The following is an 11,357-nucleotide window of genomic DNA, read 5'->3' on the forward strand; positions in this document are numbered from 1 at the left end:
AATAAAAATAGAATCTTTAAATTGTTGTATCATTGGGGCGCCTGGGTGGCTCAGTCAGTTAAGCGTCTGCCTTCAGCTTAGGTCATGATCTAAGGATCCTGCGATTGAGCCCCACATCAGGCTCCCTGCCCAGCGGGGAGCCTGCTTTTCCCTCTGCCTCCCCTGCTTGTGCTCGTTCTCTCTCTAGCCCTCAAATAAATAAAAATCTTTCAAAAAAATAGTTTTATCATAATACTATATACCTGAAACTAATATAACATTGTATGTTAATTATACTTGAATAAAAAATGTATCTTTAAATCTACTTCATAACTTTTCTAAATGGTAGAAAGTTACTTTGTTTTGGAATTACAAGATTTTGAGCCCAGAACAATAATAATAAAATTTGAACGTGCCTCTTTTAAAACCTGCTAGGTTGTGGTAGCTTCCTAAAATAACCAAAATTTATCCTTTTAGATATTTTTACAAGTTTCATAAGTAAAATCAGAAGAGTCTGAATAGTATTTAAAATACTTTTAAATATGCATACTTAGTAAAATACAGTGTGTTTTCTTTTGAGAGTAATTCGAAGTTCATAAACCCCCAGAATATGCTGGTTTTAGTTAAATACTTTATTGCTTTGCCTAGCGTACTGACCCTTTTCTTTTCTTTTTTCAGGGCCAAACCCCACATGTCTCAGTCGTTACACATGAAGGGAATACTACTGGCAGTGTCTTCCTGTATAGACAACAGGGTTGTCAGAACATGTTTACTGAGATGTACTGAATTGGTTTTTTTGTTCCCAGTTTAATGTTAAGTGTAGTGTTAATTTTAGAGCAGATATTCATACAGCCTTCACCTAGTTTTTCCATTTGTTAACATTTTGCCACATTTGTCTTCTTTCTCCTTTTCCCCCCTTCCTCCTCTCTTCCTTTCTCACACTACTTCTATCTCTCAGTGGTTTTTTGGAACTGCTTGAAAGTAAGTTGCAAGGGTGGCCCTTTACCCCTAAATATTTCAGCAGGTATCTCCAGAGGATAAGAACATTCTCCTATATAATTGTAATGCCATTACCGGTTCTTAAGAAAAGTAACATTAATACCCCTTTTAATATACTGTAGTATGGTTCATTTTGAACTTGCTTCAAAATAATGTAATCTAGGGGCGCCTGGGTGGTTCAGTCGTTAAGCGTCTGCCTTCGGCTCAGGTCATGATCCCAGGGTCCTGGGATTGAGCCCCACATCGGGCTCCCTGCTCCATGGGGAGCCTGCTTCTCCCTCTCCCACTCCCCCTGCTTGTGTTCCCTCTACCGCTGTGTCTCTCTCTGTCAAATAAATAAAATCTTAAAAAAAAATGTAATCTACCCCACCCCCACCTCTGTCCCATACTGGATCAAGTTCTAGTGAAGGTTCATGCATCACATTTGGTTTTTATATCTTTTTTAATCTAGAACAGTCCCTCTCTGTCTCTTGTTTTTTATGACACTGACTTTTTCAATGAGTCCAGGCTAGTTGTCCTACAGAGTGTCCCACAGGCAAAATTAATCTTTCATAAATATTTTTAAATTCACCTAAAAACCAGACTAAGTGTTCTGCACAAGTGGATGAAATATGTGTATGGTTTGTCCCCTAGAGTACGGTCTTCGGCTTGGGAGTCAGATCTTCATAAAGGAAATGACCAGAACTGGTCTGGCAACTAAGGATGGCAACCTGCATGAAGGAGACATAATTCTCAAGGTGGGAGTACCAGGATAGAGAACAACTGAATTCCTGTTTGGCTTTCTAGTCCAAATTTCACATCTGAGTGCCGACACGGTGAAGCTTTGTTGAGATGGGAGTCAATAGTAAGACAAAAGCTGGGAGGGGCCAGCAGGGTGAGATTTTTATCACAGAAACCAGACATGGAGATTTGTAATAGTGTAATTTCAGTTTAAAAAAAAAAACCTCAATGAATACCTTCTTCTTCCCTGTTTAAAGTTTAAGCTCCTATTCCCTAACTAAGGAAAGATGAGGGGGAGAGTTGGTAGTATATGAATGCTGAATGTTTAATAGTTTTATAAACCTCCCTAGTCAGGAAACAACATGTTCCAGTAGTAAACCAAACCATCATCTTGAGCTTGGAAGTTAAATAAATTAGCAGAGTAACTTAAGTATACCACAGCTCTCTCATGCCTGTTATTTGGGATCCAGCGTGCAGGGTTATATTTAATTTGAAGGATAATTCATTTTTATTTAGTCAGTCATCCTAAAGCCCATATCTGAGTAGAGCAAAAGCCTTTACGCTTTTAGAAGGGGAAAATACAAACTTTCTATTTCACTGTGAGTAGTTGTATTGCGTGTAACATGACCGTTACTCATGAACACAGATCAATGGAACTGTAACTGAGAACATGTCTTTAACGGACGCTCGAAAACTGATAGAAAAGTCAAGAGGAAAACTCCAGCTAGTGGTGTTGAGAGACAGCAAGCAAACGCTCATCAACATCCCATCATTAGATGACAGCGACTCAGAAATAGAAGGTAAAGAAGGGGGAGGCTTTGAGCTTAGCTGGAAGCAAGGAAGGCTGTTGCTTTTGCATTCTCCACGCAGTTTAGCATAGCCGTCTAGCTGGAAGCTAAATTTCCAACAAAAGCTTCTCTTTTAAATTTTAATTCCAGTAAGTGGTGGTTATTTTCTTGTTAAAGTGTCTGTTGAAATTAGCTTTCCAGTATGACATTCGGGTACACTCATGAACTCCTCAGTGGACTCTGATTGAGGCCACTGAAAACAAAACTTATTAGAAAAAATGTATGTATGAGTGGTTCAAAGACCTAACCACATCCATTTGTAAATTGCTCATTCTTGAACTTTCTTGTAGATTTTTAAAAAGTTCATATGAATATTTCCAACAAAGAGAGGGTCATGGAAGATAGCTAAAATAGGTAGACACTATCGTAAAGAATCAATCAGAATGGCTGAATACTGTGGTATTCATTGATAAGCAATCTGTATCACCTCTTCTGTCTTAGGAAGCAATATTCATTTCTTGAATATGAATTATACATGGAGTAACATTTTAACCATGTATAAATTACCAATAAAAGTAAGTAGGCATGAAAAAAAAAATAGGCATGATTCTTCCTAACTAATTACCTAGTACTGCCTTCGTGCAGAAGAATTTAGAAAATATTAAGTTCTCAAGTTTGAAGACAGACGTGTTGATTTTTTAAAGAATTACTTTATAAAATCTTAAGACTTAGTTTAGCTCCCATTATATTAAAAGTCTAATCATTTGGTTACTGCTATGAGTGCAGTGCAGGACAACAGAGCATGAGAAATAATCCCAACATGCTGGGTGCTTATAGGTTACTTCCTTGCTATTCCAAGTGTGGAGCTCAGCCCGCCAGCTGCATGAACATCCAGGAGCTTGCTGGAATCACAGAATTGCAGGCCCTGCCCCAGAACATCTACATTCTAATAAGATCCCAGGTGATTCATATGCACATTAAAGTTTGAGAAGCACTGTTCTGTGTGGTTAAAAATGAGTGTTGTATACGTATATGATCCAGTAATTGAATTTTGATTCCTCAGTAGCAGCTTTGAAAGAAAGTGTAACGAAAGAGGAACATAAAATTCTGAATTTGGCTTCCTCTTGATTCATTAAAGCCTTTCCCTTTAGAGGCTCAGATTTTCTTCAAGGGAAGACTGTTAGACTAATAGCACAGTTACTGCCTGCCTCTTTTCCATTTCCCATGTTGCCTTACCCAGAGAATAGTATCATTTCTGGTACAGGTCTTAAATATTTTAATAAGAAGTCTTTTCTTATTTTTGAAACCAGATATCTCAGAAATAGAGTCAAACCGATCATTTTCTCCAGAGGAGAGACGGCAGCAGTATTCCGATTATGACTATCATTCCTCAAATGAAAAGCTGAAGGAAAGGCCAAAGTAAGATGATGTATACTTCCCCTCACACGTGACACCGTGAGCATATACACATACATATTTGCAGTGACGTTAGGAGACATTAATGTGATGTGTGCTTAAGTTCAAGAGAGGACACGCAGAACAGATGGTCCAGAATGGGCGCCACACCCACCCCCTTCAAGTCCACGGGGGATATTGCAGCTGCGGTTGGCACAGAGAACAGCAAGGAACCCAGATGCCAAGAGGAACCACCAGGTGAGGGTCCTTTTAAATGTGTTCAAAAGTGTGCTCTTGGTAATTCCAGAGGGTGGCCAGAAGGAGAGAGAAATTTTAAAAAATCATTCTTATATATGGAAGACAACTCCAGTCTCTTTTAATACTGAAAAAACATAAAGAATAACAGCCCTTTCCATATGCCAACAGATTGATCCCATTTTGTTATATTTGATTAGTTATGGTCCTTGTGTCATCCCTGATCCCAACCCAAACTGCTCTGCTCGTAACATTTCTGACAGCAAATGTGTGGGTTTCTCCCCTACTCAGCTACCAATCCTCAAATTCTCCAGACACCAACTGGTTGTCTTTTCTGTTCAGTTCTGGCACTGTCTACCCAGGATTAGTGCAGACCCCGCAGGTGAAGGATGCTTCCAGTAAGAACTCCAGTAAGTTGCTTCCACTTCAGACACCACTCCCATTTCCCAGGTGCCACCTATACTTCTGTCCAGCCAGCTCTGAACAAAGGGATCCCACAACCCCCTCCTCACTCAGGTTTGGTAATTTGCTAGGTTGGCTCACAGAACTCGGGAAAGCCCTTTACTTACTATTACCAGTTCTTATAAAGGCTACAACTGAAGAACAGCCAAATGGAAGCAAGGTACAGGGCAAGGGGCACAGAGCTGCCATGTCTGAGAGGACATCTCCAGGCATGCCACACTTCCCAGTATCTCGATGAGTTCACCAATCCTGAAGCACTGCAAACTCCATAGTTTATGGATTTTATGGAGTCTCTGTCATGTTCGTGATCAATGATTACCTCAGTCTCCAACCCCTGTCCCCTCCCAGATGGTGGGGAGGTAGGCTGAAAGTTTCAAGCTTCTAATCATGGCTTGCTCTTTCTCGTGACCAGCCCCCATCCAAGGCTATCTAGGAGTTATCTCTCTGGATCAAGAGATGCTCTACGACCCAGGAAGTTCCAAGGGATGTAGCAGTTCTGTGTCAGGAATTGAAGACAAAGCAGAGAGCTGAAGATGCTCCTGGCACCCCTACCACTCCTGAAATACAGGGATTTTAGGAGCTGTGTATCAGGAACTGGGGGCAGAGACCAAATATATCTATTTCCAATCCTGTCACAGTCACATTTTCTCTTAATTGATTAGTTGAAGTCCTTTTGTCTCCTGCTTCTGATCTCCACCCCATCCCCCAGCCCTGCCCCCATCACCCTAAAATTACCATCATGATTTTACATGCTTAAATATTTGTTGATGGAAAAGACAAATTTATGTGTTTTTTAAGTTATAAAAATACTCTCTTCTTTTGCATGTGATTGTGCACCTTGCATTTTGGAAGTTTCATTTGTTACCCTGCTTATTTTGAGAAACCATTGGCACCTGCTAATGCCTCAACATTAAATTTCACTTTAAAGACTTATTTTTGTTTGAGGTGATGGCTTATATGTAACATAAGGTACAGACTTCAATTTTGTGGATTTTATGATCTTTGTAGAGACAGACTCACTCCTGTTAATCCAGGTTGGTAATGATACATTTTTTTATCCACAGCTCCTCAACCAAAAGCAGCCCCAAGAACTTTTCTTCATCCTAGTCCTGAAGATGAAGCAATATATGGGTATGTATTTCAGTTTCACTCTCTTCCTTTCTCCTTCCTCACAACTCAGTCTCGTTAACTGAAATCCAGAAGAATGGTGTTTTTTAACTACAGATGATGATTTTGCATGTAATTAGCCACCTTTAACCTACCCCTATTGCTGGTGTTTACAAGAAAGAAATAACTTGTAGGAACGTAAAATGTGGAATTGGGGGAACTTTGTGACGTTAACTTTGAATGCTTGTCTACTTATCTGGCTACTTTTCCAGAATGTGATTCTGAGTATTTGAGTTCACCAGATCAGTAACTCCCATATAGGTGAAGTACGGCTTTACTACAGGGCCTCTGTTAGGGGCTGCAGTATCCTGAGGGAGGGGAGGGAGGGGAGAAATGACACAGTGCTGTGCTCGGGATAATGAGAACCCCTGGTTCAGTGGTGGTCAAGAGCGGCAGCTCCTGGAGTAGGATGTCTGGTCTTGCTGAACCAAGGCTGTGGTGGCAGCAGGCTTTCCTTTGGAAGAATCCTGAACTGGGAGTCAGATGGCCCAACCCTGCCTTCTGTTTGCTTTCTGATCTTGAATGAGTTTATTTAAGCATCTGTATTTCTCCTTACTAACCAGTTAAGTGGGCCTACTGATACTCATCTCACAGTCCCCAAAAAGATAAAGAGCTAAAAAGGAGAGCTTTTTAACATGTGAATCTCTCTACAGCTAGAAGAAATTAAATCTTTCACTGCTAATGTTGGTTCCCTCTTTACAAAGAAAAATCTCCCTTCTTTCTTTTCTAAAACTGAACTCATTGTAGTCCCAACACCAAAATGGTGAGGTTTAAGAAGGGAGACAGCGTGGGCCTCCGGCTGGCTGGTGGCAATGACGTTGGGATATTTGTGGCTGGCATTCAAGAGGGTACCTCGGCAGAACAAGAAGGCCTTCAAGAAGGGGACCAGATTCTGAAGGTAGGAAAGACCATCCCTGTTTCTAGACATTACTGGGAAGGAGTGGGGTTTTCTGGGGTCTTATGAAAGGGAAGAAGAAGTAGTCTAGCTTGTGAAAATAGACCAGTTGCAGGTTTGTTGATGCCATGTGCAAGGTCTGTTTCCCTCAAATGGGCCCTGTCTGCTCAGTCCTGGAACCCAAAACTCATCCCTGTGTCTGTTGGAATTTATAGTGTTCAAGACCCTTGCAAAGATTTTTATTAGTTGGCTTAACAAAAAAAAATTGAGATTCTAACTTAAGGCCTGGGGGGAAGATCTCTCAAAAGGTCTTGCTAATGTTTGGTTTTTTGTTGATTCCTTGTCTCGTTGTCACTCTTAAGGCCATGTGCTGTACTTGAACAGAGGTGGCTATTGGCTTAGATCTCTAGCCTTGAATCCTGCCCCAGCCTCTCATTAGTTCTGTGACCCTTGTTCAACCCTGAGACTCAGGTTTCTGTATCTGTTCAATGGGGATGAGAATACCTGCTTTGTAGGGGCCCTGGGAAGATTAGAATGGATAACATTCACAAGGCATTTAGCAAAGTTTCTGGCACAAAATAGGAAGGACAATGTCTTTTCTTCTCACCATTGGAAAGTAACAAAGTTGCTGCCACTCAGTATGTTGTTTACATCTAAAATTGACCAGGAACAGTTAATCAGTTAATCAAATATTAAGGTTACTGTATGTATGTTTATATGAGAAATACATACTCTAAGTATGTATGTTTATATAATCTATTGGTTTTGAAAAACAAACAGGGGCGCCTGGGTGGCTCAGTCAGTTGAGTGTCTGCCTTTGGCTCAGGTCATGATCTCAGGGTCCTGGGATTAAGCCCCTCCGTCGGGCTCCCTACTTAGCAGGGAGCCTGTTTCTCCCTCTCCCTCAGCCCCTCCACCCTCCTTGTGCTCTCTCTCTCTCTCTCTTGCTCTGTCTCAAATAACATCTTAACCATAAATAACTCAGCTTTGACATTTCATGAGATACATTGTCCATTGACTTCTGAATAAACGTTGAGAATGTCAAGTATCTTGTGATTATATAAAAATATAGACAGTTCCTAGGGAACCGTCTTTACTGGAATTTCTGCTTCTGTAAACTTGCATTTCTTACGAGTTATTAGGGGGTCTGGTAGAAGCATCTCAGTTCAAAGGAGAGGGGAGAAAAAAAGTTGCACAATTCCCAAGGAAGCAGGCAGCAGAGCACAAAAATAGGTGGTCCTCTTCCTTCTTGGCTCTTGGCCTCATGGCAGTTCAGATTTCATTTCTGGAGCAGATGAAGGGCAAAACTTGATCATGAGCTTTGCTGAAGCTTTCCAGTGATATTCTAGACCCTCTGGCTCTGGTCAGGGCCTTGAAGACTAAATATATCTGAGTGAACCTCGTGGTACCACATGATCCTAGGAAATACCATTTACCAAGTGCTACTGATAAGAATCCCATCAGAGTGCCAGCTCATACCAATTTACTCTTGAGCTGATGCCAAAGAAGAAAAAGCATTATTTTCTAACTAGTGTGGGGCCATAGGAAGTCAGGAATTTGGAAGCCTTTGCTCATGAAGGTTCAAGGATAAAATATTTTTGTATCCTAGGGGAAGAGAGATTTTCTGAATTTCCATGAAAAAGATAGTGACTTCACCTCTGGGCTTGACAGACTTCTCTGTAAGTTGTTAAAGATGGGGAGAGTCATTTCCATGGGTAAAAGTCACGGTACGCAACATTTATACTTACGAACGTGTCTTGTTTCCTGTTATTACCCTGGTGAAAGACCAGGAAAAAAATATGGGAACTGGCGCCCCCCTCCACCCATCCCATCTGAAAGTCAGACAAAAGATAGCTGGTTCTTGGGCGTAAATAAATTTTCTGTTAAAGGAGCCCTCAGTTCTACAAAGGGTCTAAAAAGATTGAGTTCACCTACTGGGGCAGAGAAGCTGCTCTACAGTCAAAAGCTGTAGCTGATACCGAATCCTTTTCAGGATCACAGAAGACATGGCTAGCCCCTGTAGACTACGAAATAGATAATGAAAGAGGGTATTTCCTTGGAGAGGACTGTACAACCTAACCTTCCAGTATCAAAGTGCTGTCCTGGCCTTTTTAAAAATTTTTATTTATTTGACAGAGAGAGAGCAGGGGGAGTGGGAGAGGGAGAAGCAGGCCTCCCACGGAGCAGGGAGCCCGATGGGAGGCTCGATCCCAGGACCCCGGGACCACGACCTGAGCCGAAGGCAGACGCCTAATGACTGAGCCACCCAGGCGCCCCTGTCCTGGCCTTTTTAACTGTAATTTGTTTCGATGTTCCTTTTCATGGCCAAATTGAATGTATGTGATGAAGTCTGTACATTTACTAATAACTTTTTTCTGCTGAGGGTTTTTAAGTGCAGCTCTTCCCTCTGTAAAGGTGGCAGACTGACAAATGGAGCCAACGCACTAGTGTGCTGTGGCAGGATGTATGCCTTACCAGTAGCAGAAGTCTGTGTGTTTTCATGCTTGGCTTGACTGTCTCTTTGCTTATAATTTATCTGGTATGGTTCTTACTTCTCTTTCAGAAACTTTTATGGGATGGAAAAGAGAAAGAAACTCCTAAGTTTTTAAGTAGCTACCACCTGTGACTTAATTTTGACCACTGTATTTTTGGCTTGATGGAAGGTCTGTCCCACATGGCCATAGGATGGACAAAGGGACCCTCAAGGTCTTCCCTTAAGCCCTATGGCCTTGTCGTCTTTAAATAAAAGCACATACAGTGCATATGAAAACATGTGGCCATACACACAGATTCAGGTCTACATAGATAAATGGCACAAGAAAGGATTAGATCTAAAGTGTGATGATCCCTAACTGGGGGATAGAGACATGGGAATGAGATCTCTTAAATGCTAAATATTGTTTCAAAGGAAAAGTTAATGAGCTTGCTTTAACAAATTACTTCATTTCAAAAGCACCAAGTGTCAACCTAATGCCTATTTTTACTTAATCACAAATTCCAACCTTAAATTAGGCTCAATTACTGACTTTTTTCAGTGATAAAGGATTCTATAGTCCTCAGTGATTGAAAAAAGTATTTCATAGGAATTTATCTTTTTACTTCTTTATTATTAAAATATTAGGGACTTTAAAAATAATTTTTATACTTAACTATTTGTAATTCTGTTTTAAAATGGTTTTAAAGTACTGAACAAAGATTCCAAAATGTCTTTTTCTTTGTGCCACATTTCAGTTTTACTTGCTTTCTAACATCTTTCAAAAGCTATTTACTGTGTCCTCTCTGGTCAGTGGGGGATAAATGTTGTGGTTCCTTGCCAGAAATAAGTGTGTGCCAGAAGCTTAAATATATAAGCCTATGTATTAGGCTAATGCTCTTCAATTTCATATTAAAAACCTTTTAGGTGAGAGAAGCTATAGGAGAAAGGTAGAATTGGATTTTTATTTTCAGGCTTTTCTTTGAATCAATTTAAAGTGTTAATACCTTAAGCTGGGCCAGCATATCTGTTTGCCATAAGACTCCACCACTCCCTATAGCATTATAGTTATGTTTCATAATTGTATATTACCTCCCTGACCACTTCTGTGGGAAACTCAAGAAGAGACAGACACACAAGCATAGCAAGAAATTTTAATATGATTCAGTGACAAATCCTTGATGGAATGGCATATTTCTAAGGGACGGTTAGCAGTGTGGGGAGACAGGAAGGTGTGGTGATGTGCACATAGCCCAGGCCCAGAGCAGGTACTGGGAGGGCTTGTGTTGGGACACTGAAGACTTTTTTTACATCTGGGTTTTGCTTTGGGTGGGCCCTGATAAAAGCAAAATCTTAGGTGGCATCTTTTTAAAAATAACTTATTTTTCGTTGTTTTTGTTGTCTTTCTGTTTGACCTTCCTGTCAGGTGAACACACAGGATTTCAGAGGGCTGGTTCGGGAAGACGCTGTTCTCTACCTGCTCGAAATCCCCAAAGGTGAAATGGTGACGATTTTAGCTCAGAGCCGAGCTGATGGTGAGCAAATCTGGTCATTATTTTAATTTGGGAAGTGGGGGAAGGATGAGAGAGCTATCTTGGGACCAGAATAGTCTGGGTATTAAAAATTTGAAATATATCTTCACACTCAATTTCTGGGTCACAGGTATGTGGAGAAAATTTGGGTACCACTTAGTGTTCTATAGAAATGTTTTCTGTGCACCGAAATAATTTTACCAGTTGTGTCAGTTTGGAATAAAACTGCTTTTCTGAACAGTGATCTATCCTTAACTATTGTCTGGAGTTTACTGACTTTTCCATATGAAAGATGCAAAGGGCCACGTCTTTGGGTCAGCTTCCACATTAACGCTTATCAGTCTGACAAATTGCTACACCCTTGCAGGCCTCATTGTTCTCATCTGTAAAATGGGGGTTGATAGCATCTTCCCAGTCGGCTTCAGAGGTTGATTGGCAAGTGTATTCGGGTTCTCTAGAGAAACAGAATCCATAGGGGGTGTGTGTATATGTAGATAGAGGTTTATTATAAGGAACTATCTCACATGATTATGGAGGCTGGCAACTCCCAAGGCCTGCAGGGTGAGTTGGCAGGTTGGAGACCCAGGAGAGCCAATGATTTGGTTCCAGTCCAAGTCTAGAGGCCTGACAACTGGAAGAGCTGATAGTGTAGTCACAGTCTGAAGGCTGGCAAGCTCACAATCCAGGAAGAC

At 40.9% G+C, this 11,357-nt stretch overlaps 1 protein-coding gene across 1 annotated transcript; it reads left to right on the forward strand.

Annotated features, from left to right (window-relative positions):
* Positions 1–1,569: 1,569 nt before the first annotated feature.
* Positions 1,570–10,709, forward strand: LOC145719509 (tight junction protein 2-like). Its single transcript, XM_081810997.1, has 7 exons — positions 1,570–1,715; positions 2,345–2,498; positions 3,797–3,905; positions 4,006–4,139; positions 5,663–5,729; positions 6,513–6,663; positions 10,560–10,709. Exons 1-7 carry the CDS (start codon positions 1,590–1,592, stop codon positions 10,692–10,694), a joined length of 876 nt encoding a protein of 291 aa, XP_081667123.1. The 5' UTR covers positions 1,570–1,589; the 3' UTR covers positions 10,695–10,709.
* Positions 10,710–11,357: the final 648 nt, after the last annotated feature.

The sequence above is a fragment of the Leptonychotes weddellii genome, unplaced genomic scaffold (assembly GCF_054177405.1).
Source record: "Leptonychotes weddellii isolate Sample4059 unplaced genomic scaffold, ASM5417740v2 HiC_scaffold_4918, whole genome shotgun sequence".
Classification (NCBI taxonomy): Eukaryota; Metazoa; Chordata; class Mammalia; order Carnivora; family Phocidae; genus Leptonychotes; species Leptonychotes weddellii.